At 37.1% G+C, this 27,321-nt stretch overlaps 2 protein-coding genes across 2 annotated transcripts; both read left to right on the top strand.

The window, feature by feature from the left end:
• The first annotated feature begins 240 nt into the window (after window positions 1–240).
• Window positions 241–3,334, top strand: LOC591498 (39S ribosomal protein L17, mitochondrial). The gene is made up of 3 exons (XM_791058.5): window positions 241–448; window positions 2,033–2,101; window positions 2,757–3,334. Exons 1-3 carry the CDS (start codon window positions 287–289, stop codon window positions 3,147–3,149), a joined length of 624 nt encoding a protein of 207 aa, XP_796151.2. The 5' UTR covers window positions 241–286; the 3' UTR covers window positions 3,150–3,334.
• Window positions 3,335–5,279: 1,945 nt separating this feature from the next.
• Window positions 5,280–27,106, top strand: LOC591474 (ribosome biogenesis protein WDR12). The gene is made up of 12 exons (XM_030990723.1): window positions 5,280–5,398; window positions 6,761–6,849; window positions 14,202–14,415; window positions 16,170–16,285; window positions 17,449–17,603; window positions 18,160–18,205; window positions 19,215–19,303; window positions 21,675–21,815; window positions 22,681–22,786; window positions 23,872–24,004; window positions 24,667–24,739; window positions 26,660–27,106. Exons 1-12 carry the CDS (start codon window positions 5,289–5,291, stop codon window positions 26,759–26,761), a joined length of 1,374 nt encoding a protein of 457 aa, XP_030846583.1. The 5' UTR covers window positions 5,280–5,288; the 3' UTR covers window positions 26,762–27,106.
• The last annotated feature ends 215 nt before the right edge of the window (window positions 27,107–27,321 follow it).

Below are 27,321 nucleotides of genomic sequence, written 5' to 3'. Positions count from 1 at the left end.
AAAAAAAAATTAAAAAAATTATGGGGGGGGGGGGGGATGTCTGAAGTCGAAAATCGGCCGTTTACCCCGCGTTTACCTAGACCTAGTGTGTCTTATATTATGACTTATTAGATATTAGGCTTAACTCGTTTGAGGTGCATTCATCAACCTTCCTTTAGCTCTGGCCCTCGACTCCAAAGCTTTGAGAATAAGAAGCTGTGAGAAAAAAAAAGTCGAATTATTATTATTATTTTTCACTGCTTGTTTTCTTGTTTGACTGTTCACCGATACCACGACAAAAATAAAAATGAGGAGGGTGAGATTTAAGCTAAAACCTTACTTGCGGATGGCCGGTGGGCCTGAAAATCGAATAGAATTATTGAAAACTTTGATAACAGCGCTTGTGAAGTATGAACGTATAGAATTGGGGTACAGGAAGGCGTTTGAGACCCAGAAATATGCTGAAAGGGTAAGTGCGATATCCTTCACTTCGGTCCCAGTTATTCAAATTTACGTTATGTCATGTGTTGATGCGAATTTAAATCCACAACCACGCAAAATGAATTCACGTGCGAGACTTTGTCGTGACTGTGACTTGATTGCATGTGTATACGTATGCAAGTAACGCTCTACGCATCCACTTGTGTGAAACTTCAAAACCTAGATCTAATGGATCCCTAAGTGGATCTAGAATGAAGACACAATGCACCGTTGTTGACGTCGTCTGTCCTCGTCGTCTTGTCGCTTTGATGACGACACACCGATTATTTTAAAATGGAAATGGAATGCATATTTTTGTGTTTGACTAGGTAATATTGTCTATGATTGAGTTGAATAATTGCAGAATACCCTATCACAATTTTTACAGAATTAGAACTAACAGTCTGACAAATATTAGAAATATACTAGAAGCCAAATACCAACAACCATCGACCAAATACTATTGAATGGAAGAGTCCAACGACCATCGACCAACAGTCTGACAAATATTAGAAAAAGAGACCAACATCCATCGACCAAATAGTGAGGCATATTTGTTTAAAAGAGCCAACAACCATCGACCAAGGACTCACAAATATTAAAAAAGAAGCCAACGACCAACGACCATCAACCAAAGACTCACAAATATTAAAAAAGAAGCAAACGACCAACGACCAACGACCATCGACCAAGGACTCACAAATATTTTTAAAAAAAGCCAACGACGAATGACCATCAACCAAAGACTCACAAATATTAAAAAAGAAGCCAACGACCAACGACCATCGACCAAGGACTCACAAATATTAAAAAAGAAGCCATCCAACGACCATCGACCACCCACCAATACTAGTCTAGTCTAAGCACAAAACTAATTTTTTCTTTTGTATTTTTAGAACAAGACATTAGTACTTGTTGATTAAAATATCTAATAGGGTCTTTGAAAGCAGAATAGCAGTGTAAGAGAGGGCACAAGGTACAAAGAAATATGTGTGTGGGACTATGAACGGGCTGGACTTTTTGTGTTACTGAAATGTGCTTAGAATTCAAGTAATTCATCTATTAAGTGACTATAACAGACAATAAACAAGACAAAGGTAAGGAAAAGAATCAGTGCTTATCAATATAACAGACATTTTGCATGAAATACCATCAGCAAAGCCATCTAAATTTGTCACAAATTAGCGACAAACACACCAAATTCAGCGCTGCAATGACGCACAAAACGGCATAGAATTCAACTTTTCATCCACCAAATGATTTCAAACACTTGCATTATACAATCTTTAATACCTGTATCACCGTTATCGCAAATAATAAAATCACAATCTATATCTACGGCTAATATATGAAGACTAACAATATGGTAGGGTATTCTGCAAATAAGCCGATTGAGTTTCTGGAGCTATAACCTGAAGTTGATCATGTAATTGAATTCGGTGAAAGATGAGAAGCTCCATTTAACTTGGCTGCGCCTCGTTGAATATAGCCTTTCTTATCTTTCACCTCGTGCAAAATCTTGTACCATTGCACTCATGGCCATTCACTATTTGTATACCATTCTTTTTCACAGCTTATTCAGGTTGCGAAAAGAGGCGATAGAGATCCAGAGGCCATGAAGATAGCTGATTTCTGGTTGAAGGTAAGTGTCAATGTTCTGAAAACATGGCCCTTATCAACTATTGTACTAATTTTGTTAAGCCCAACATGTGGACTATAGCTATAGACCCTCTAGTTACCCTAAACAAATGGGAAAAATTGACAGCAGCCTAAATGCCTTCAATAAACTCTGCTTTAGAGTTCAGATCAAGTTTAAACATCCAGCGTTAGGTTGAAAGTTCGGTAGAATTCTGGGTTTACTTAGTCTTGGTCTTTTGGATTGTTAGAAACTGTCTTTTTGTATCATTTTTAATTTAGATAGTAATATTGAGTAAATAATGATTTACAGACCCAGAGAACATGCATATTATGCACATACAAAAATGTACATGCCTTGAGTACTTTTTAAAGCCTTGTTCTAGAGATACTCCATGTCTAATGATGTTGTTTAATAACTTAAAATTAGTTTGGTTATAACTGAATAATTTCTGCAATCTAACCAAAGAAACAAACAAAATCCCCAAAGAATGAATTGGGAGAACTTGGATTGCTGTAATATTTAATGTTCATGACTCTTTAGATTTGGAGTTTACTTTCAGCATTCATGTAAAAAAAAAGCATTGTGTGTTTTGCGGATAGAAGTTTGCTGTCACATTGTCTTCAAATTGTGTCTCTTTCTTTTCTTAATGCCAAAACAGGATAAGAAACAAATCCACAAGCTTTTCAAGGTACTAGGACCTCGCTTCGAAGACGCTTCAAAGAACTTCACCCAGCTCCTTCGTGTACCAGGCTTCCATGAGGAAAGAGGTCGCAAGATGGCTTTCTTGGAATACGCAGGCAACCCCTATCCACCTCTCACCAACGAGCCCCAGAAGAACCCAGACTGGCTGCTGAATGTCCTTGTCGACGGTGCAGTTGGTGAGCTCAAGAACTCCAAAGCCCTGGAAGAGATTGAGGTTGTGACCGCGTCGGACAGGCAGTACAAGGACAATCTTGAAGGGATTCAGCATGTGGTCGACATGATGGCGTTGGCAGAGTTGAAAGATGGAGGGTCCGTCAAAGCGACGAAGAATGAAGGCACTCCTGTATGACACCTACATCAACTGTGAAAGGAGAAGGTCATTGAACTGGTGTATGAAATTTCACAGAGATCGATAGGGGTGAAAGGTCAAGGATGTCAATGATCATGAAAATGTGGATGATCTTTTGTTTCAGTAAGAGAGGATGGATTGATGTACAAAATACAGCGAAGAAAATGCAGGGATAGAGAAAAAAACGGTGTAGAAGATGGATACTTTTAACAGAAATCCCCTCCTCGCTCTTAACTAAACAATAAGCCAAACATCAAAGAATACTGAGAAGTGGTTCTGCAGAAAGTACATTGCTTTCATGGCAATCTGCTTCTGTTATGACAGTGTCCTTTCCAAAAATAAATATATAATGAGGTTTGAATGTATAATGATTAAATCCCCATGTTGTGTTTATAACATGAAATTAGGATAGAACAAATTTTACCATTTACACATAAAATGAGAGTGCTTAAAGGGATCGTTTAACAATGTTAAATCTGAGATGCACGGCCCTACGTGTTATCAGTGTCTGTGATATGATGTAATATTAAAGCCCTAAAAAAAAATCGCGCTTCAAAATGATCAAGAAGTGCCTCAAAAAAGTAAAGATATTTGAGTGACCAGTTTTACCATATTTGTTTTCCCCAATTTGTAATTTCCCCAATTTGTAATTTCAATCATAAATGTCTTGATAATCAGACAGGCGATCGGCTTGTAAAAGTCATGGGGTTCCTGACTGACCTAAAGGTTTATAATTGTCATTGCAGCATGAGCTAAATCCAGGATTTTGTTTCAGAATCTGAGACAAAGTTACCGGATCCCTTTAATATTCAAAGGGTCCTAAGCTGCAGTTTGAGTCAAGCTATGTTGAAACTATTTTAACTTGAAGAAGAAAAGAGATTCTGCTCCCAATATGCATTTCCAGTCAGCATATGGACACAGCTTTATATGAACTTTCATCTTGGTGGAAGTGTATAGTGATTTGTATTTTTACAAATATATTATCATATTGAGTGGCATTCAACGCAGAGAGAGGAAAAAAATAAACACATGTATATGTATACATGCATGTACTGTATACCATTGAGTACTAATTCTAGTTTGTTCTTCTTCAATGGTTTTCTTGATATTTTGGTTGTCATGTCTCCTCATCTTTCATTTTATTTTCTCTTCTTCTTCTCCTCATCATTCTACTTTTCTCATTCCCCTTCTTCTCCAATTAAACTACTGTTTGAATATTTAATAATATGTGCCGAAGAATTAATACAAAACACTTGTTGGTGCCCCCACCACCCCATAAATTTTTCTGCACCTTTTGCTGTGCTGAAGAGAAAAAAGAAAATTGTGTGAGTTTCTGAGAACGAAATGAAAAGGAAGAAATTTGAATGATGATGGAGTTGGTGATAATTAGAGAGAGAAAGAAAAAGAGAGAGAGAGAGAGAGAGAGCGAGAGAAAGAGAAAGAGAGATGGGGGGGGGGGGGGGGGAGAGAGAGAGAGAAAAAAGAAAGAGAGAGAGAAGGGGGGGGGGATAGAGTAGTCTGCTGAGAAACGATTTGGGGAAGGAGGAATAAGACAATGGAGTCAGTGAAAGAGAGAGATGGAGAGAGAGAGAGAGAGAGAGAGAAGGGGGAAAGATATACATGTAGAGAGACTTACAGAGAGAGAAGGGGGAAAATGGAGTAGTCTGCTGCATGAGAAATGATATGGGAAAGGAGGAATTTTAAAAACACTTGAATAGAGCCAGTGACATGAGAGAGAATAGCAGAGGAAGCTTATAGGGGCGGTGAATTAAAAGGCTGTCCTTGTGTAATTTGTTTTGTAAATTATGATAAAGTTCAAATTCAGTATATAGAATTAAAGTGTAGGGAAATAAAAGAAAATGCATAACCTTAGCATGCGTAGGCCTATACTAATTAAAAGTATAGTTTTGGGAATATTTGTAAGATTTGTTTTCAATGATCTTCATTTTTCCTTACCTACTGAACTGAGTACTAGCTATATAATTCCTATTAGTTCGTTGGAATGGAAACAAATTAACCCAAAGGTTAACATAAGCAAAACGTATATGGTAAACCTAAAGGAGAAAATACATCTTTCTAGAACCCCCCCCCCCCCCCCCGACACCCTCCTGCGAACCGCTACATTACATCGCACGTATTATGCGCATATGGATATTCGCACGTGTATTGAAGATTTGCAAGATGGCAGCTTCCACAAGCAGTAGCGTGGGTTCGCATTTACAAGCCCGATTTTTCACGAAACAGAAGAGGTAATGTATATCTAGTCACACTTTTTCGTTTTGACTGGCCTAATGCTGAGTTATGATACATTTTAGAGAGGTTATTATGCGAGAATACGTGTCTGTTGTGTGACTAATAATTGTGATTTTGCTCCATTGGTCCCATACGTTGGAATTCGTGTTACAATGATTTGCAGATTGTTTAAAAGCTGTCTAGAACGTGTGTTCTTTTTTATAATCTATTAAAAAACATTTAGATTTATTTATAATTAAAACATCCCCATCAAAACGTAGCTACACTTGATATTCAACAACATATTGAAACGTGCATGTGATTTGAAATTTCAATCGAGCAAAAATCGAACAAACACAAAACAAAACAAAAAATATTTTAAAAATGGGCAAATAAAAAAGATGTAGAAGAAGAAATAAAAACTTAAGTAAAAGGAGAAGGTGAAGCAAAAGGAGGAGAAGAGGTAGGAAGAGGTGCTTTTTTTTTACACTGATACTTTGATAGGCCTGTTGAAAATGCCTTCCCTGACATCAATTGTCATTTGTCAATGATGCTAATCTAGAGTAAAGGAGCCCGTTTTCGGCCACTTAAGACAAAATCCTTTTTTTAGGACCCTTTACTTCCTATTTATTATCATTTCTTGTTCGAATCATGAAGCAAATATTATTATTATTTAAACAAAAAAAGAATCCCAGAAAAAAATCACGAATTGCCATGACAATATTCATTTCAATTTTCACTGTTTTGGAGCCCGTTATCGGCCGAGCGTTTCAGTTTACGGCCGCATGTACAAAGTCAATAGGAAGCGCTCGCGCGCGCCGTGCGTTTCCGCGCTGATGTACAGCACAAGCGGGCGGAGCAGGTATCCCACGCCGGAGCTCCCTGGTGCTCGCCTGGCCGAAGACAGGCACAGCGGTGATCGGAAGTTGGAATCTGAATTAGACAGAGATATCGTGTGTGCGTTGCGGTGTGCGGCTGCATTGATTTAATACATGCGATGAGATACTTTTGAGCTTGCGACTAGCACAAAATCGGGCTTTAAATCTGAAAAATACTTGAAATAAAGCTCATTTTATGGTACCCATATTTCTTACAGACACGCGTAAAATACTCGATTTTTCAGATTCGGGTAGCGGGACCGCCGATTACATCGCTAAAATGTGATATTTTAGGATATATTTTCCATTGCAAATGTGGTTCTTCAGTGACACTGGCATGGTATGGTATGTGTGGGATATGTGTTATGCTATTATGCGATGTATTTTAGAGTGATTTTACCTTGCATCCAACCAATCGGCCGAAAACGGGAGCTGGCCGATTACGGGCTCCTTTACTCTAAGTAAAATGTTTTCAATTTGGTCTTCTATTTTGCCATGCAGGTTTGTTGTTGGTAACACACCTTTCTCTGTTCCAGCCAACGTTGGTGTGACTGAGCTGAGTTCTCTCATCAATAAACTTCTCAATGAAGGTGAGAACTGTTTGCAAGATAAGAGTTGAAGATTTACAATGGATTTTTTTTTTTTATTGCTCGGATTTAGAAAAATCATGTTTTGAAGGTTAATCAGTGATCATAGCTTTGGTCCTTGTCAGCCTTGAGGCATTATTAGTTTTACTCATATTTTGGTAAATTATTCACCTGAGCTAGGTTGAGAATCCTGAGCAAAGAAAGAGGAACGTAGCATATTTAAAAAGTCTTGGGGGTTATCCAGTAGTCATGTTGAAGTTAAAGACTGATAGTGATGATTTTTGGTGTAATGTTTATGACAACTTGATAAAGGTCATGTTTTAGTGTTACTGAAATTACACTAAGGAAGGGAGGAAAAAATAATTAGAATCTAATTGTGAAATTATTGATGAAAGCATTATGAAGCATACTCCCTCTTTATAATGTAGGGTAGCGCGCCCAGTATTCGGTCGATTCCCAGTATTCGGTCAGACAGCCGTTTCAACAGCTGTAACAATTTAAAAAATAATTTATGAGCCACGAAACTTGCACAAATCAGGCAGCTGAACAACTTTTCTTAACTCTCAAAATTAAATCAGATTTAGGGCCCCGGAAAGATCTCCAACTTAGCTCGAAATTGGTCAGTGTCGCACAACTTTCCGCACTTTCGCGTTCTCTTAGCACATGCGCTAACATGCATAGCCATATGTAGAAGTCTATTGCGAAACAACTACGTGTGCTGTCACAATGAATTTAGTATGTGTGTGAAGAGAATCACTTCCGTGTTCGCTCCATCGCAGCGAATTTGCAAATGACGCACTTGCCGATGTGCAAGAGGTATTTATACGATACCCTTGCCATGCGGTATCGCTCAGCCAGTATTCGGTCAACGCATTGACATTCAGTGCTTTATCGCGCAATTGTGTGAAAATAGTGCGCAAATACGCTACGCTCCTTTGCAACGGAGATACCACGCACAAATCGCGTGACCGAATTCTAGTCGGCGCGACCGAATTCTGGGCAGAAATATGCTCCATCTTCTTTCGGAAGTCTTTTGCTTATCGTTATTCTATATTTTCAGTGACTTTAAAATCCTGTTAGAGGAATAAATTTCTTTTCTTTTGATGGGTAGATTGCCCAATGAAAGAGGTAAGAATTCAAAATATTAGTGATTTCCCCTTAAGTGACCGAATACTGGGTACTCTACCCTATTTAACATGGTATTTAAGTTTAAAGGCATTACAAAGTTTTGGTATGGGGTCATGAATTTGGTTCAAATTAACATATTGGAAGCATATGCGTTCCTACAGTATTCATTGATCGTTGTCCCGGTTGAAATCGAGTCTAAAGTTATAAAATTATGAATAATAAACTCTTTACGTTGTAAAGCTCCCTCTCAAGGTCAAGATATCAATTTAGCTATGAAACAATATTTCTTTACTAAAATTGACCGTTTAGCTATTCCCGTTTGGAAATTATATATCACAACTACATATTCTGAGATTTTTATGGTCGCAGCTACCATTGTACGGCCGTAGGCGCTATTTGAAATTTATCAAAATTTACCGGGGAGCACCGGTAAATTTTTATATTCAATTTTTCTCGAAAACTGAAGTGTTTTAGGGATTAATTTTTTTTAGTGCTTATAATACATGCACAGGGGTATCTAGTCCAGCCTCTGTACCGTTTTCGTTTAGCGCACCCAACCAATCAGCTGATAAAATAACACACCCTCAACGTTGAAAGTAGACCTAGCCATTCCTCTAAATCTGGGTCCTGAATACGGTCCAGACGAATCTGCCATTCTCCCCCGGAATTCCGGGGGAGATTAACTCCGCCCACAAAGCTATACACGTTCGATGTACGCTGATTGGACGAAAAACCTGACAATCACTTTGGCGCATTACGTAATGTTCCGCCGCCGTCACGAAGCTACTATTCTCATTATAAGGATTCCATACTTATTTTAAAAAATTAGAGTGGAGTGTTTATTACGTTAATGCATTTCAAATGTTTCTATAAATAAAAAATCCTCTGTTTGTTGAAAGAAATTAAAGTTTGAAGATTGTGGAGCAAAACATGAACTGACTATTGCAAATTGAAAACAAACTGAACTATAAATACTGACGTCCAGACGCCTGATATCGAGTTTACACAAACTGTGCTCTTCGGGTTGGCTTTATCGAGTTGGTTTTCTGAGATTTACATTTACATTTCATGATTTTTGGAACTGTTGTTATCATCGTTTGTTAACCATAATCTGTAAGAACGTCTGTGGATAATCATCATCGTTTTACGGAGGAGAAGATTGCCGAAGCTTTAAAATATGGAGCTATACGAAACTGGGACTGAATGACTCTCGAATCTAACATTTATTTATGTTTTATTTATTACAATGGATAAAACAGTGAAGGGTATTCCGATTCAGTTAAAAGAACTGCTTTCCAACGGAGCCCTCCCTCACCACATGATACAATCAAAATCAGTCAACATAAAAAAACAAAACATGAATGCATGAAAACATCAATACAATTCAATATATAAAAAAAAAAACATTTGTACATTTTGATTAAACTATACATGGAGCGCACATGAGATGCACGGCGAGAACCCCCCCCCCCCCCCCCCCCCCCACAGTAGTCAGATTGTCGTGTTTTTTTAAAGCATGTTAGAGAAATGTTTACATTGTTTCTTGAAATTGTGATTTGCAATTCTGGACGGACAATGGCAATTTCCGGTGAATAAAAAGGATCAATTTTTTGTATTCTGTTTTAGGAAATAGTATTTGTCGAAGGTTTTGGGTGCATGGTATATATGGCGAGCATTATATACGATAGGTCGCATAACAGACAATGGTCATCATATTACAATTAAAGTCACCAAAAACAATAGTGACAGAATTTGTGACAGAAAATACATCATTAATATTTTGTTATAGTATATTAAAGAAAATTGAAGAGTTGCATCACTGGATGGATCTATATCTACAAAATAGGACTGCTTTGGTGCCTTTTTACTTCTAAACACATCAGTTCAATCTTGTGACATTCAGTCCAAATCCGTTCTTCTTAAGTAAGATATATTTTCCTCTATGTGGCAAGCCACTCCTCCTCCAACTAACCGGCCTCTGTTTAACCACACATTTATATCCAGGCACATAATTGATTTGATTCATACAATGTCATCGTTTAACTATTTTCGGACTAACTGAACAAATCGTATGTTTTATTTTGTCAAAAAATACTGAACATCGTTTACCTAAGTTAAGCTTCTGATATTAACATGGGTAATTTCCATCCCTTTTCAATATGGAAATTTACCATTTCTTGTTTCTCCTACCCTTTACCTATATTTTGACCATATTTATCACAATTATTGTTTCCTGCATAATTATGTAGATGACTCATCATTTTAATTTTGGATCGGCGTGCGCTCTGCAACTAAAAACGTTATAAAAACAACGAGAACTTATTTCGCGCACGGCTTTACAGCTGATTTATCAAAAACGCAATTAATAAAATAAATAAATAATAATATCGTAATTTGCAAGGCAATATATCATACAACCAGTTTGGGAGCACTTTTTACTCACAATTTTGAGGATATCTGCTCTCAAAATGTAGATTTCCAGACCCTTATCGGTAAGTTGATAATTTTTCGGAACGGACACAAAATAATGACTGCAAAATTTACCGATCTTTTGTCAATATTTTCTCAATTTCGCACCCAATTCCAAAGAAAATTTCATCTCTGGTTAATTTATGTTCCTCTTTCCACTATAGGCCTATATATTAGATTTTCGAAATCTTACCGATTTTTGAGATAGCGAATTACTGAGGGCACACGCGAACTATGGTCACACGTCCATACCGGCCTGTAAGGATTTTTATCAAGGGGGTGTTTAGAAATTGGATGGCATCGTTAATGTGACCCCGCGAGGTAGCGAAGCAACCGAACAGGAAAGTGGTCGGAGGGGGTAATTCCATCCAACGTCGTGAATTTCGATATCCTTGCTTTAAAAAACCTGTGGTTTTCCTGCATTTCAAGTTTTCAAGTTTGTTTGTTGTTGCTCTCTCCACATTTTACAGTATAGAGACAGACATATGAAATAGAAATCATATAGCTATGGTAATGGTATATAATCAAGTTACAAAGAAACTCAATTCACATGTCCGATTAAGTACGGGAGCCTATTCACATACAAGCTATGCTTTTTATTTAGGCTCCCCACATTTTACATTGTTCTACCTTGCCCGTTATATCTACATATTTTGAAATTTCGTACTTATTTTCCGTACATTATATTTGATTTGAAATCTTTAATTGTTTTTCTTCTTGTGTGAAATCTACTCTTATAAAATATACGCCTGTATAAAAATAAGAAATTGAAAGAATATAAACTGTTTTTCTGTAAAATGTGGAATAAATAAAACTTCAAGTAAAATGTGAGGAACCTATATTAAAAAATGGTGCTTGTGGATTATAGGTTCCTAATAAAAATAGACATTGTAGATTATAGGCGTAGGAAGCTTTCTTGAAGTTGGGGAAGGAGCGTTGACTCGGAAGCTCTCACCCTGAAATCACATCACCAGCGCGATGTGTGAAGTCCCTTTATGCTGGGGTCCAGGGGCCTTGGAAGCTCTGGGATCCTAGATTCTCTCCGGTGCAATATAAGCCTTATTTTAGTGCATTTTATGACATTTTTTCAGAGCAATTTACAACCAATTTATGAATTTAAAAATACCAAATGGAAATTGTAGACATTATATGGGGAGTATAGCCATGTGAGATTATATAGTTTTTGTTCTTCGAGATTTAACAGTTTCCTCTTACCGTGGACAAGTGCCTTGCGGAGCAACTTCCAAAGTAGGGGGGCACCAACAAAAAGGGTACTTTACGGAAAAAGGGCACCTACAAAGGGAAACCTCAAAGCACAAATATACAATTATTGCCATATTGTACCCCTACATTGTGATTAGATTATTAGGGATGATTTCATCGTTTGTTTCTCTCTTTAAATTGCCCAAGATACTGCTTAATCATCATACTTTGCAGTTGGGTGTGATGGTATGAACATGACTTTTTATTCGTGGAATTCTGTCACACTTAATGTGAACCCATTCCCCATACTTTGAACATACCGAAGAGCTTTTTGATTTCGTTTCACTGGCTTACTACAACAAACACATGGATACTTGATGCCCATATCGAAACATGCAAATCAACATTGATTAAATAAAGAACAATATTACACCATTAAGATAAATGATGAACATCTATCATTATCATTGTTATTACTATCACTACTTTTTTTTTAATCGTTTTTTGTTGTTGATGTCATTATTATCATTATTATTAATAATCCTATTATTATTCGCAATTTAGGTTTATTCCACCTTTTAATTGGAACATGAACTATGCTCTACGAACGTCAAAATAAACATGTCCAAGATAGATATGATTTACATATTCTTCCTTCTCCATCCGTCTCTTTCGTCCGGAGATATCTGTTCGTTCCTATTTTCACCACTTCCCACTCAATATATTGCCTCATAAAAGTCTAAGTGAATGAAACAAGGCAACACTTACAATACTGTTCACAGACTAGGTTTTCCGTTATAATATTAACATGAATAATGCTCTACAAAATAAGACTTATTTCTAAGCGCGAATGGTTTATTATTTTAAGTCGAAGAGATTTTTCAACCGGGCACAAACCTTTCAGATTTAATAACGAATATCATGAGGCTCAATATTTCAGTATCGCATACTCTCTTAAGTTCTAAATCCTTCTTCAGACTTAAACTGTTTTAAGTATTTAAAGCTTCATTTAATCGAATATACGGTTAAAAGTTTTAATGAAAGTAACTTTTGCAAATAAATCATTTTGGACTTAAAAACTTCTCATACAATCTGATTGATGTCACTTGCGCGCTCACAGCCAAAAGTAAATCGTATTGGACCATCCATTAGACTTTTTGCCGCTCTTTGCACTCTCTATAGATGGAAATAAAATAATAAGCCAAAAGAATTGGGAATAGGCCCACTCTTTTTCTTCTTAAACCACCAGGGAAAAAATTAATATTTATTTTTCGGGGGCTACTTTTCAAGCTTGCATGCATGAAAATAACAATCTAAAATTTGTTTTGCATTGAACTCTATGCAAATTTACAGGGGCTCTTTTCTGATTTTTGGGGGCTATTTTGGGCATTTCGGGGGCTAATTCGCCCCGAGCCCCCGTGTATTTTTTTCACTGTAAACCACGAATATCTTTCGTCCACTGATGTTCGTTCTTATTTTCCCCTCCCGACACCTAAAGTATTCCGACCCCCTGTTCAGATCATCATGTTCCCAAACAAGATTTCCCCTTTTCCCGTCCTTCGGGAAAAAAAACACACGTAAGAATGGTCCAAATTCCTAATACTAGCTCAATATACCCCAAAGAAAATATGAAAGTTTGCCCCGTATAACAAATACATATAAATAAAATTTGTCTGTGGCTCATCATTCCAACGAGTACGAGTCATGAACGAAAGAGAATTGTATAGAGACATATTTATGTGCCGTGTCAAATGCCTGAGCGTTTTTATGTTGAATTAAGTGACCTTCATATCATTATAATTGATAGTATCATTATTTCGTTAAACGAGGTACTTTAATAAAAGTCAAAATATATATAGGCCTATGATCATATAATATAATCAAAAATTATATAATAATTCTACCTTTATTCAACGGTTTACAAATCATTTCAACTTAATTGACAAATGCAGGAGACCACCATCTTAAATTTACTGCTGATTCATTCATGCAACGAGAGATAATGGCAGTGATTGCAAGTCAGAATATTATTGAATTCAGACAAGAATACAGTTTGCATGCATGTGAAGAGATCAGGGAGTTGGGCTCCCTGGTAGTAGGCCAAACACCAGTAAGTGGCTAAAACCCAATGTGTTTTCCACTGCATCGGGGCAGTGCGTGTAGAGTTTCAGCATGGTCCAAGGTTTCAGGCAGGGCTGACCTAATCCTAATACAAACAAAGCTCGACGATGTTACTAATGCATATTCATTGGGGCATAAGCGAAGGCACTACGTCAGCATACATTAGCGCGAACTTTTGACCCCCGACACTGGCAGATTCGTCTGGACGTTCGTGTGGACGGAAATTTGGGGATTGCGCGATCAGTGGAGAGACCGCGATGTGTGTGGGGGATAAAAAGAACGAACGGACTGAATCTGGACTAAGGGGTATCCAAATATATCAAAATTGTAAAGATTCACTATCCACTCAATTTTCAAAATTTCCCAAAACTTTGTATTACCTTTAAAGGACTATTCTTTTATTCATGACATTAATGGTCTCTCTTATCCTCCAGACAAAGCCGAGGAAGATATCGAAAATGTCGAATTTGACTTCCTCATTGAGGGGGAGTTTCTACGGGTCCCTCTCGCTTCTCACTTTGAGGTCACGCAAACTTCAACCGAGGCTGTAGTTGATATCGAGTACGTGGTGAAACAGACTGCTCCGGAGCCAGTGGGAAGCATACTTCATGATGACTGGGTTAGCTGTATACACAATGATGGAGATAGGTGAGAGCGGTGGGGGAATAGCTCGTTGTAGTTTGAGAGTATACAAATAATACACATCAGTGAGGGCAATATCACCTCGGGCGTGTTTGACTGGTCCAAAGGTACCTCGTGTGGGTAATTTTACTAATGCCTGAACAAAATGATGTGTATTATTTATTTTATGAAATGATGTTTTATTTGTTTTTACAAAATGATGTTCTATAACATGATTTTGATAATGACCAGTCATTCATTACCAATGGATAATGACCGGTCATTATGACTGGTCATTATCCAAATTACGTGTTAAGGAAAATAAATGCCTGGTCACGTGTACACTTTCAACCAATCATTTGATTAGGATCCACGTCATCATCTTATAAAGGGGAATAGCTCATTGTAGTTCAAAGGGAGAAGGTGTGAGGAGGGGGGGGGGTAGCTCATGTAATTTAAATTGGAATGGTGAGAGGGGTGAATAGCTCATTGTAGTATAAAGGGGAGAACGTGAGAGGGGGGATGGCTCATTGTTGTTTAAAGGGAAATGGTGAGAGGGGTGAATAGCTCATTGTAGTATAAAGGGGAGAATGTGAGAGGGGGGATAGCTCATTGTAGTTTAAAGGGAGATGGTGAGAGGGGTGAATAGCTCATTGTAGTATAAAGGGGAGAACGTGAGAGGGGGAATGGCTCATTGTAGTTTAAAGGGAGAAGGTGAGAGGGGGGAATAGCTCATTGTAGTTTAAAGGGAGATGGTGAGAGGGGGAATAGCTCATTGTAGTTCAAAGGGAAAAGGTGAGGGGGGGGGGGGGTTGCTCATTGTAGTTTAAAGGGAAATGGTGAGAGGGGTGAATAGCTCATTGTAGTATAAAGGGGAGAATGTGTGAGGGGGGGGGGGGTGGGCTCATTGTAGTTTAAAGGGAAATGGTGAGAGGGGTGAATAGCTCATTGTAGTATAAAGGGGAGAATGTGAGAGGGGGAATGGCTCATTGTAGTATAAAGGGGAGAATGTGAGGGGGGGGGGGGGGTTGCTCATTGTAGTTTAAAGGGGAGAAGGTGAGAGGGGGGAGTAGCTCATGTAATTTAAATGGGAATGGTGAGAGGGGTGAATAGCTCATTGTAGTATAAAGGGGAGAATGTGAGGGGGGGGGGGTTGCTCATTGTAGTTTAAAGGGGAGAAGGTGAGAGGGGGAGTAGCTCATGTAATTTAAATGGGAATGGTGAGAGGGGTGAATAGCTCATTGTAGTATAAAGGGGAGAATGTGAGGGGGGGGGGGTTGCTCATTGTAGTTTAAAGGGGAGAAGGTGAGAGGGGGAGTAGCTCATGTAATTTAAATGGGAATGGTGAGAGGGGTAAATAGCTCATTGTTGTTTAAAGGGAGAAAGTGAGAGAGGGGGGGGGGGGGTAATAGCTCATTGTAGTATGAAGGTAGATGGTGAGGGGGATAGGTCATTGTAGTTTAAAGGGAGTGGTGAGAGGGGAGGGGAATAGCTCATTGTAATTTAACAGGGAGAAGGTTTGAGAGGGGCAATAGCTCATTGTTGTTTAAAAGGAGATGGTGAGAGGGGGAGGGGAATAGCTCGTTGTAGTTTAAAGGGGAGAAGGTGAGAGCGGGGAATAGCTCATTGTAGCTCAAATGGGAGAAGGAGAATATTTCATTCAAAGAATATGCATGCTTCAAAAAAAGTTTAATTGCACACATATTTGACAGTTGATAACAGCATTATGTCGACAACAACAAAAGTATTCAGGGAACTTCCCTTTTTCTCCCCTTCTCCAGGATTCTGACTGGTTGTTATGACAATGGTGTGAGACTGTGGGGGAGGAATGGAGACAACATAGCAACACTTCAGTACCACACAGATCCAGTCAAGTGTGTTTGCTGGATCAAATCTGGTAATGTAACATCAGAGAAAGGATGAGTTATGATGTAGACATAATTTTCTTTTTAAATAACCAAGTATTGAGTACATATCACTACCTAATCATCCTTGTCACTTTGTTAAAATGTTTTTCTGATATTGTGAATGTGATTGTAATTTGTTTGGTTTTCAAAATTTCAGCACATTTTGATGTGCCGACATCCCTCATTTGATTACGATGTGTTCTCAAATGCCTTACTACAAAAAACAAAAGTGATGTATATTCTAACCCCCCCCCCCCCCAAAAAAAAAAAAATCAGAATCAGATATGTTTTTTATTAAGACACACTTGATTATCACCAGGCAATCTTTTGCCTTGTTCTGTGGCCGCATAGAAGGCAGTATAATTTATTTTGCTTAGGGTGGATGCAGGGTGTTGGTCACTGTTTGATGATTATTTAGTGCTGTCAACTGAGCCAAAATCAATCCGGAATCACAGTATTGTACTTTTTAGGCAGTAGGAAAACATAGACAAGACTATAAGCAATTTCGGCAACCGGGACAATCCAGGATCCTGTTATAAAAATTAAAACATTTATAATGGGACGGTTTCGAGATGGGATTAAAAGTCTAGATAACAACCCTGATCATTTGGTATGTTCAAAATATAGTTTCCTGTATATGTTTAAGGTTTTCTCAGTCGTGGCAATGATTTCAGAAACCATTCCACTAGATGGTCGCAAACATCCCATTCGTTTATTTCTTTTTCAAGTTTAAAGTACTTTTATTAACTAATCAAATATCAATGTTTCCATCAGTTTGCTCCATCATATCTCAATGAATTGTTAATACATTGTAAACCAGACAGAGTGCTGTGTTCTAATAAAAAGTCTTTATTTTATGTCCCACAAACCGTGACAAAATGTTATGGGGAAAGATCATTTTCATATGCAGCCACTATTTAATGGAATAACTTGCCGAAATACCATAGAAAATATGGAAACATATGAAAAGTTCAGAAGTAATTTGAAAACATATCTATCTAACACTTTGTAAGATCTCACAATTATGAACCCAGTACACCATTCCACTCCTTCTGTATTCTATCCTGTAAAGCGCATAATGACATACAAGTATTCCTACGTGTTATGCGCTGTACAAAAATGTTTAATTCTTATTATTTCTTCTATGTATCAGGTGACCCTGTTAGTTTGCTGGTGAGCGGATCACATGACCAGACTCTCATCATCTGGGAATGGAATGAGAGGGAGAAGAAGAGTCAACCACTGCATGTATGCAAGGGTCATGCTATGAGCGTAGATGCAGTTGCTGTTGACCAATCACAGACAAGAGTGAGTCATTATTCTATTTTCAAAATATTGAAGCTCCAGAAAATCTCTATTTTGATGTTTTATTCATCGAAATGATAGTGTCATTGAATACTGGAGCCCTAGTTTTGTTTTTCCAAAGGTTAATATTATATTTTTATCAAAACTCGAGTGTGCATTTGCAAAATTCATGAGAACAGAATAAAATTATATTGATAATGCTTCATAATTTGTTGTAAAGCACACAGCCTTCAGTTAATTTATGTCATTTTGTGTGCATTCGTAGAATAAACATAAGGTACTCTTTGTAATATTGAGCAATATTTACATTTTTAATTTAGAAAATTTATGTTCAGTTACAAGTGATATGAAAAGAAGAATTGTCTTTGTTGTTAAGATAAAAAGTAAAAAGAGTACCGGGTACCAAAAAAATGTACTTCGATTTGGAAACGTAACAGTGTAAGGTAATATTGTTTTTTGTTCCTTGATGAGCTACCGAAACTGCCAGTGTAGGCATTTCAATATCTATTGGCGTATAAATACATGTATCTCATTTCCAATGTTATCTTCTCGTTAACAGATTTGCAGTGGGTCTTTTGACAAGATGCTGAAAGTGTGGTCTGCAGGTGAGCCTAAGATATCAAGATTATTTATGAGAATATATTAGGGTTTGAGCGAGGTTTGCGGTTACACCACCTATTCTTTCGACAGGGTTATTTGGCCCTGAAGAGGGCCCACTCATATTCTTTAGGTATGTTTTCATCAGCTTGAGATTGCCAAATAACAGCTATTTCTGATTTGGGAAATAAGCCAGAAGTTACAAATCACGTTTTCCTCAGCTCGAGACTCGACCTTGAAACTCTAACTCGAGAAAATAGCTCGAGATATTTTGCTCAGCGTTTGCGCATAGTGCGAGTCTTCGGGCTGGTGAAGACGCACCGGACAATAGCTTGCAAACTAGCCCAAGGTATCTTGGGGTAATTATCTCGACCAAATATCCCGCCAATTGCAACTGCCGGCTGATGAAGATGCAAATTAGCTTGATAATTGCGATGGTGATAGTTAAAATAGCTGGTTGTATAATTTGGCAATCTCGAGCTGATGAAGACAGGCCTATTCTCAACGTTTCAATAGGTTGTACCTTTTGTCTTCACGATGAGTCTGTAAGGCTTGGTAAGGGCTGAGTAAGGGTTTATATACCCTTAGGTAAGATCCACTGAACCAGCCTAACACTGCCAAAAGAATATGTGGTGTAAACGCAAACCTCGCTCAAATCTGTCATCATCATGGTAGGGTTTGCTATCATTAAGACATTTTAGCAAGTGGAATATATAAAATTATAGGTTTCACGTAGCATTGTTATGCAGCTAGGAGAAGAGTGTAACATAAAATTATGCTGAATCTTAATTGCTGAAGTAAAAGATTAATGATACTGCTGTTAATTTGTAATGATCAAGAACTGATGTATGTTGTGTAGATATATAGTATAAGAATAATCAAAAGTGTACATTTATTTGCCGGTTTGCCCCTTCTCTAATGAATTTCATCCATACATGCATAAACGAATATTAATGAATACAAATGTATTTACATCTTTATTTTAATGATTTTTTTCTTCTTTTTTTCTCAATAAAGTTCCAAGTTCAGGGGAAGAAGAACCACCAGAAATTCAAGAGCAACAAAAGAAGAGAGTTAGGAGAGACGATAGCACACCTATTATACGAGTAAGTCACTGTTCAGATTCGTAGCCATCACTGAGGTTTATTACACACTAGAGTCGAACCTGCTTTAGTGACCACCTGACTACAAATACCACATTTTTTGTTTCCCTTGAAAAATGGTTTATCATTGAAACATGTACTATATTTGTCTATTAAAAGGAACCTGTCTACAAAAACCACTTTTTGTGTTTTGTATTTCCCTTGTGTGGTCGCTATAGACAGGTTGGACTGTACTACCCAACATTTATGATTTGAGGTAGGGAATGTTTCCTTCCCATCAAAATAAGTGTTAGAAAAGATGGTAGTTCATATATTGTATGCAATGCTCAGATAGGAAAAGTCTGAGCAAATAACAGGAGAATGTACATTTGAAAGAGATATCAATACTCTATATTCATAATTTGAATGAAATTAATATTCCTTGCACTATGAACATGATTGACAAAGAAAACGGACAAAATATACAGTTCCTCAGGTAGACAAAGGAACATCCCTTCACTGCTATCATGTAAAAATGTGTAGAACAGGTGTCACATGCATATTCACTGTTTACATAATAGCAGTGAAGGGATGTTCCTTTGTCTACCTGAGGAACTGTATATTTTGTCTGCTTTCTTTGTCCGTCATGTTCATAGTGTTGACTGCTATACCGTAATTCTATCACAGGGTACAAAATAACTTTCAGCTAGAGTCTGAAAGTTGCTCAGAAAGTAGGGCACACAATTGTAGGCAGGCACCGGGTGAATTACTTCTGTTTACCTGTACACAAAGACCTAGGTGAATGAAGATGAATGTCTCCAAACTTCCAAATCTGGGTTTCCTGCTGATCTATCTATCTATCTATCTATCAAGGTATCTTCTCCCACTTTAGAAGTTGTTTGCACCATTTTTTTCCCACACATATATAAAGCTTTGTTTTCTGCCAGTTTCATTCTACTCCATGTCTTATTGTTCCCCTATCTGCTTCCGACTTTAAAGTGACTTGGTAACATTGTTGAAGGTTGATGAAAAAAATTGCTTAATTTTTGTATAAAATGTTACTTACTATATTCCTTTTACTGTACTAACCCTCTGACATGCAAAAAATCCTGAAAAAATTCTCAAACCACAAAGATATCTATGGTTTTCTTTGAAGGCGTCGATGTACGACACCCTCTAACAGTGATTAACAGTAAATTCTCCCAACCATTTTTGATTTTTCCCAACCGTTTTTCCATGAAAAAAAGACATAAAGCAGGCTATAGAAAATCTGTCAACACTTAAACGTCTGGAATGGAATGTAGAGCCATTTTATTGCTTTGTGAGATTTCCATTCACCTAAAATGTAATTAAATTGCAATAATATAGTTGGGAGAATTAAGGAATTGATCAGATCAGTTTTTCCCAATTTGTACCATGAATAATAGTCCGTTTTCACTCAAATTTTCAGATTATCTTTAATTGTACATCTAGCATTGAAGTCACTACCTTAGCACCACTATCTCTCATCTGAACAACGTTACCAAGTCCTTTTAATAAAATTTATTCAAGAGGGAAGTAAGCACTTTTGGCACCATTTTTTGATGGAAATGTTTCGAAAAAGAAGCATACGATAAGTAATATTATATATTGGCAATCAGTAACTTTATAGTCATTCATGATAATTGTAATGTTTTTTTAGTGGACTCTGCCAATTCATAGATGGGTAAGTCCAATACATTACCAAGTATCATGGGGGTTGGGTGTCCAAGCACTTAACAAACATATAGCCTTCTCTTTTGCCTTTAGATTTAATGAAAAATATTTGTCTGATAGCACCAAACATTAATATATGTCCAACATTACAAGTCTTAGAAGATTTATAAAATAGTGCTTGTAAACTTCTACAAATTGCTGTTTGAAATCAGCTGTCCGGATACACAACCTATCCAGAAACACAGCATATGGGTATATCATGGAGAATATAATAAAATTTTGGAATGTCCTGGGGGGTGTTTCACAAAGATCTTAAGTCAAACTTAACTCTAAGTTGGAGTTAAACATTATGGATAGCCATTTGTGGCCTCAAAATAAAATATATTCCAATGCAAAAATTGAAGTATTTTAGACTTTAAAAAATTCCACATCAAGAACATGAAATCTCCTTGATAATAGAAAATGAGAATGATTGGAATCAACATTTTATGCCTTTGAAAATAAATTTTACAAAATATTTTCAAAGATGCTAACGGCTTTCCCTAATTGTTAAGTCCAACTAAGAGATAAGTTCAACTTAGGATCTTTGTGAAACACCCCCCTGGTTACATGATCCCTCCTGTACCTCCTATTTTGTGAGTACCGGTAGTTCATTATGAGTAGTTCACGAACCCCCTATCTACCTACCTTCCAACCACAGACTCCCATATCCACACTGGACGGTCACAAGGAGGCTGTCTCCTCGGTGATCTGGACGGGAAAGGATGAAGTGTGCAGTGCATCGTGGGATCATACGATACAGATGTGGGATGTAGCACAGGGATCGAACAAGTCGAACTTGGTATGTGTGTTACAAACTCTTCTCATGGTCTTTCTTCATATTTGTAATCAAATTTGATAAATGTAGAGTTTTGGTAGTAAAAAGGAAATTGGAATGAAGTGCATTTAATGTAGTCTGCTTATCATCTCATGTGTATAAAAAGATAAAATGTGTCAGATATTTTGATGATTTCCAATGAATTTTAAACATTTGAAAAGAAATCTAAATGTAGGCTATTGTGGAATGCAGACAATGCAGATGCCCATGTGATGGAGGCTCAGCTCATACAGGTTCATGTAGACAGGATCTAATACTGTAATTTTTATGTGATGCATTATGGGGAAAAGTTGACAAAAACATCAGCTGTGGCACTGTTATATATACACAAGGATATAAAGGGATTTAATCAGAATTTTTGATGGGGAAGGTGTGAATAACTTATACGGGTAAAATTTTGCACTGATTCTAAATTATGGACTACACTTCCGATGATACAAATAGCTGTTTTTCGGCCAAAAACTGAACATTTGTATCGATTTTTGTCCAAAACCCAGCCAATTTTTCAGTCAGAATTAACTAATGGATGGGTTTTGACATCCATATTCATTATTAAATTATGTGCTGATATCAGAACAGTCAAACCCATTGAATGAATTTACCCAGTTCGGACCACTTAGGTAATTTTGATTGGTGGCTAGTGTTTTGCTACGCTGCACTGGTTGAAAGATGGCAAACCGCGAGCTGAAAAATTGGCCTGTTGTGACTTGAAGGTGGGGGCAATATTAACTGTGAATCCACCCTACTATTTTAAACCGGGCCTTGTTTAATATTCTAATGATGAGAAGATTCAGCATATAAACGATTTTCTTTTTTTATCACAATCCAGACCGGTACCAAGGCATTCTTGAGTCTCTCCCATTCCCCCTTGAATGGTCTTCTTGCCAGTGGCAGTGTGGACAGGCATGTGAGATTATGGGACCCAAGAATCAAAGGTACGCCTAACATAGCACCAAGCATACAACACTCTATGGTGTCATTGCAATCGACCGGTATACTAACATGTTCAAATTTTATGGGTGTTTCTTTCCTGGGGACCTAGTGACAAATTTTCCATTACCCTGTTATTAATGAATGAAGTACAATACTTGGAGTCAAGTCTGCTTACATTACTTGTTGCTATGTCGGGTTAGCTTTCAGGTTGTCAAGAATAACCTTTGTTTAAAAAGTATGCATAAAATCTGAATATGTTAATAAACCGGTGTTTAAAAGAAAATCACAATGCTTATCGGGTTGACCTCTCATTTTTACAAACTGATAATTTCTATATCTTGCCATAAGAGTAATGTTTTACAAATGAAAATAGATGAATAGGAATTATATCCAAATAGATGCTGGTTACAACCATCCTGAATAGGCAAATATTTTGCCAATTTGAAGACTTTCAACCCTTAATTACTGGTGAAAATAATAGTTGGTAATACCACAGAATTGAGCACAAGTTGAACAGAATTTTTTTTGTCTCTTTTTGTTTTGTTTTGATTTTGCACATAGTAAGCAAATATTAACCGACTACGAGGGTAATGGTACAAACTATCATCACCGAGGCATTGATAATTTGTATCCATTGCCCGAGTAAAGGAGGTTAATATTTGTTTTATATCCCACATCGGCAATAAGGTCTATTTAAAGTGAATTTTACCTAATTAAAAGAACTGATTCTGCAGACAGTTTAGCTTCAGCTAGATTTTACAAAGCACAACATGCATACATGTAATAAAGTTGATGTGTGCTCATTTGACATTGACATTGACATTGACATTTCGCGTAACCTACTTTGCTACGCTTATTCAATGGGCAAGTGGGGCAGCTGCAAAAAATTACTGTACAAAATTCCTATCGCAGGGAGCTGGTACTTATCTATGACTGATCATGTGACCTCGTTTAGACCAATCAAATTGCAAGATTCTTAGTATGCCGGATATGATATTAATTACAGTAATGAGAATCATTATTTCATATGTTTATATTCAATACAACAAACTTCTTTTATGAATTATCATGTTTTTCTATGGCACAGATGGAGCAGTGGTAAAGTCCTCCCTCACACATCACAATGGTTGGGTATCGTCGGTGGCGTGGTCGCCTAGCAACAAGGATCAACTCCTCTCGGGGTCCTATGACAAAGCTCTAAAGCTGTGGGACATCAGAAGGTATTTGAAACTAGACTGAAGAACATTACCTTTAAATAGACCCCCTCCCCACTTTATTTATCTTTCTTTCAGTGTATTTATCATACTTATGATTGTATCTTTTGTCATAACCATTACCATGTACATGTGTTCCAATATTGTATGTTTAGTTATAATTATTACCATGTATATTATTATGTTCAATTATGTTATTTCAATAAAGTGGAAATGAATAAACTTGAAACATTACTGCTATTCTTGTACAATTGTGGTTATCACGGAAGACACGGATGATACATATTGACTGTTTTCAGGATTATAATACATTCGACCAGATTTGTCAAAAATCAAAGAGCCAAAATGGTATTAATTACAGGTATTACACTCAACTCCTTATGGTGTAAGTAGTCAATGAATTTAGTTGTATTTTACAATCAGGATCTCAATATGTTGTTCACACATATCTAGTTTTGTTACAGGTATGAATACCTCAATCATTCCATCTTCCCCTCGGATATTTCAGGCACATAAGTATAGATGCAAACAATTTCTGTCGTGAAAGTATGATTCCTAAATATGAACCCGAGATTCCACTCCTTTCAGAAAACTTCAGCGGAAAAGCAAACCAAAATACACCAAATTCATAACTTTGCTTTTATTTTTATTTTCTTTCTTCTCACCAGCCCAAAGGCACCACTCTTCAACATGACGGGATTGGACGATAAGATACTCACTGTTGATTGGTCAATACCTGACGTAAGTATTAATCTATACATCTCAGAACTTATGTGGGTGGTATTGTAGGTGTGGTGAATTTGAATGTGGTTTTGGGGTTGGAATGTTGTATGAAGCGGGGGTGTTTTATGGGGTGTGGCATATGGGGTGCAGTATTATTTTTTTTATTGAAATATATTTATTCAGGATAACAAGAATCAGATTTACATTGTAGATACAAAATCTGTTTTACATCATGGTCCTGAACAGGATAAAAATGTAGTACACGGAAATATAAATAATGAAAATCACCAAAGCTCACAAGCAAAGGTAAGAACAGTATAAAACTAACGTATAAGAATAATACGCATTAAAAGTAGTAAAAAGCACAAAACTAAAAACAAAAACGACAATGTAATGATTGAAATTAACAGCGGAAAAAACATCAAATCACATTGATTAAAGGCATTAACCCTAATACTGGGGGGGGGGTCAATTTGACCCCCCCCTGTAGAAATTTCGCGACTACTCCGAAACCGCGGCAGATATAAAATTTTCCTTTCATGACTTTTTACTTTCGAGTCTTACGCATCTTTTAAAACAATTTTTTCGAAAATCGGACCTACGGTTACGAGGTCACGTGACCTTTTGTCTTTGCATGTCAGCCCGAAAATCGCTCATTTTCGTGATTTGTGTACAAAACATATGTAAAAGTCATTTTTCCTAAAAATAGATATAACATTGGTTATTCAGTCTTGTTTGAAGTTTAGATGTTTGTTTTGGGGTCAAAATAGTTGAATTATAGTTATAAATGAAATAAAACAACAAAAACAATAAAATACATAAGTTAAAAAAACAATGAAATACATAAGAAATTATAAAAACAAGAGATAACATAAGGAATAACCTGGCTCTTCCGATTTTTTGTGTTGAATTATTGTTCCAAATGGTCTAATAAATATATGTAGTGAAAAAAGAATACGTAAACATGAATAATCTATGATTTATGGGCATAAATGTGAATTTGATGACCTTATTTGCATAAATTACCATAAATATGCAAATGAGTGAATTTTTCAAAAATTTGAAATTACCATAGTATTCTATACACTTCACTTGACATGCATGCAAATTTTCGCGGCGATCGGCGGTGAAACGGCCGAGATCTTAGGGGGGGGGGGGGGGTCAAATTGACCCCCCCAGTAAAAACCTGGTCTGAAATAGCCCAGTTAAAATAGGGTTAAAATATCACCAAAAAAAAATAGAAGAGGAGAAAAGATATTAGGAAATTGGTAGAAATTAAAGTAGGAAAGAGAGCAAGAAAGAAAGAGGGGGAGAGAGAAATGGAGAGAGAGAGAGAGAGAGAGAGAGAGAGAGAGAGAGAAATAAGCCATTAGTCTGTGGTATTTGGGAAGTGATCGTTGGGGTTTGATATTAGGTGCTAAGGATTTTGTCTAGACCATTACCATTAATGAAAGTTACCACCTGGAGGACACCTTTCCTGCTGATGAATACCCTCTTACTGTTCCGCTCCCCCCTCCCCCCTCACCGTGACAGTTACATCCAGTCATTCTTTATTCATGTTGATCACCATTAGAGCAACTTCTTGTCTGATGATTACCCCATAGGGTTACTTCCCATTGAATAAGTTCCCCTTTCCCTCGCCCCTCCTCAATGAATAGCACATAGAAACTTATCTATCTTTGATAATAACAGCTCTGACCTCTTATATATGTTATGTGGATTGTAAAGCATACTCTTTTAATGTAATGCGCACAGATGATTGAGCATTAATCATTATGCGCTAAATAAATTGAAAGTTATTATTATTATATTCTGACAACTTTTCTGATGAATAGCATCCTCTCTCTGACTATATCATCAGAAAGTAACATCAATGAAACCAAAAGCAGGTGGACACTAAAATGTTTTTCCCTACTGTTGTTTATTTAATTGTCACAGCTACTTCTTTGTGGAGGAGCCGACAACTGTCTGCATATGTTCAGCACGGCAGAAGCTCTGTCGACGACCGAATCATCGACGGACGGTAACATTGCAGACTGAACAAAATATGGCATCCTTGACAAAGACATTTCTGGAGTCTCTATGAACGAGACTTCATTTCCATTTTTTAAATGCTTATACCAAACAATTCAAGGTTCCTTGAATATGTCACACCGCTATACGAGTGATCAGAAAGCAGCATCAAACTGAGGTACTGGTTGTGCTACGAAGATCATCGTTGGTACGAGATCAAGCCAATTTTTTTTCATGGAGACCTTGATTATGAGCCTTCTAGGAAAGGGTTCCTATTTTATTTCCCAACACAATAATTTTCATTTTTATAACTTTATTCCGTATTGTGTAGAAATGTATTAAAATCATCATGTTCTCTTCTACTTCTACTTCTACGACGATACTCAGCAGGATCCATAAGTCAGGATGTAGTGCTGAGGAATAAACTATCTAGTTCTTGGTCTAGATGCCTGGTGGAAGCGCTCCCTTGAAGCCCTCCAGTGAAGTAGTAAAGACAGTTTCTCAAAGTCTGAAAGACAAGATAGTCTTGTAGGCTTCTTTTTGACGACATTCTTCTCTTGAATTTTTTTCAATTACATGGTCGAGCA

Source organism: Strongylocentrotus purpuratus, unplaced genomic scaffold (assembly GCF_000002235.5).
Source record: "Strongylocentrotus purpuratus isolate Spur 01 unplaced genomic scaffold, Spur_5.0 spur5_scaffold_19, whole genome shotgun sequence".
In the NCBI taxonomy this organism is placed as follows: Eukaryota; Metazoa; Echinodermata; class Echinoidea; order Camarodonta; family Strongylocentrotidae; genus Strongylocentrotus; species Strongylocentrotus purpuratus.
Note: the sequence above shows the minus strand (reverse complement) of the source record. Positions and strands in the feature narration are given on the sequence as shown.

What these genes read in the sequence shown, in the direction of transcription:
- LOC591474 (XM_030990723.1), top strand. Translation starts at nt 5,289, where the DNA reads ATGCGCATATGGATATTCGCACGTGTATTGAAGATTTGCAAGATGGCA. An exon ending in TTTTTCACGAAACAGAAGAG is followed by an intron (nt 5,399 to 6,760) that starts GTAATGTATATC and finishes TTTGCCATGCAG; the next exon opens with GTTTGTTGTTGGTAACACAC. An exon ending in GCTGAAAGTGTGGTCTGCAG is followed by an intron (nt 18,206 to 19,214) that starts GTGAGCCTAAGA and finishes TTCTCAATAAAG; the next exon opens with TTCCAAGTTCAGGGGAAGAA.
- LOC591498 (XM_791058.5), top strand. Translation starts at nt 287, where the DNA reads ATGAGGAGGGTGAGATTTAAGCTAAAACCTTACTTGCGGATGGCCGGT. An exon ending in CCCAGAAATATGCTGAAAGG is followed by an intron (nt 449 to 2,032) that starts GTAAGTGCGATA and finishes TCTTTTTCACAG; the next exon opens with CTTATTCAGGTTGCGAAAAG. An exon ending in TAGCTGATTTCTGGTTGAAG is followed by an intron (nt 2,102 to 2,756) that starts GTAAGTGTCAAT and finishes ATGCCAAAACAG; the next exon opens with GATAAGAAACAAATCCACAA.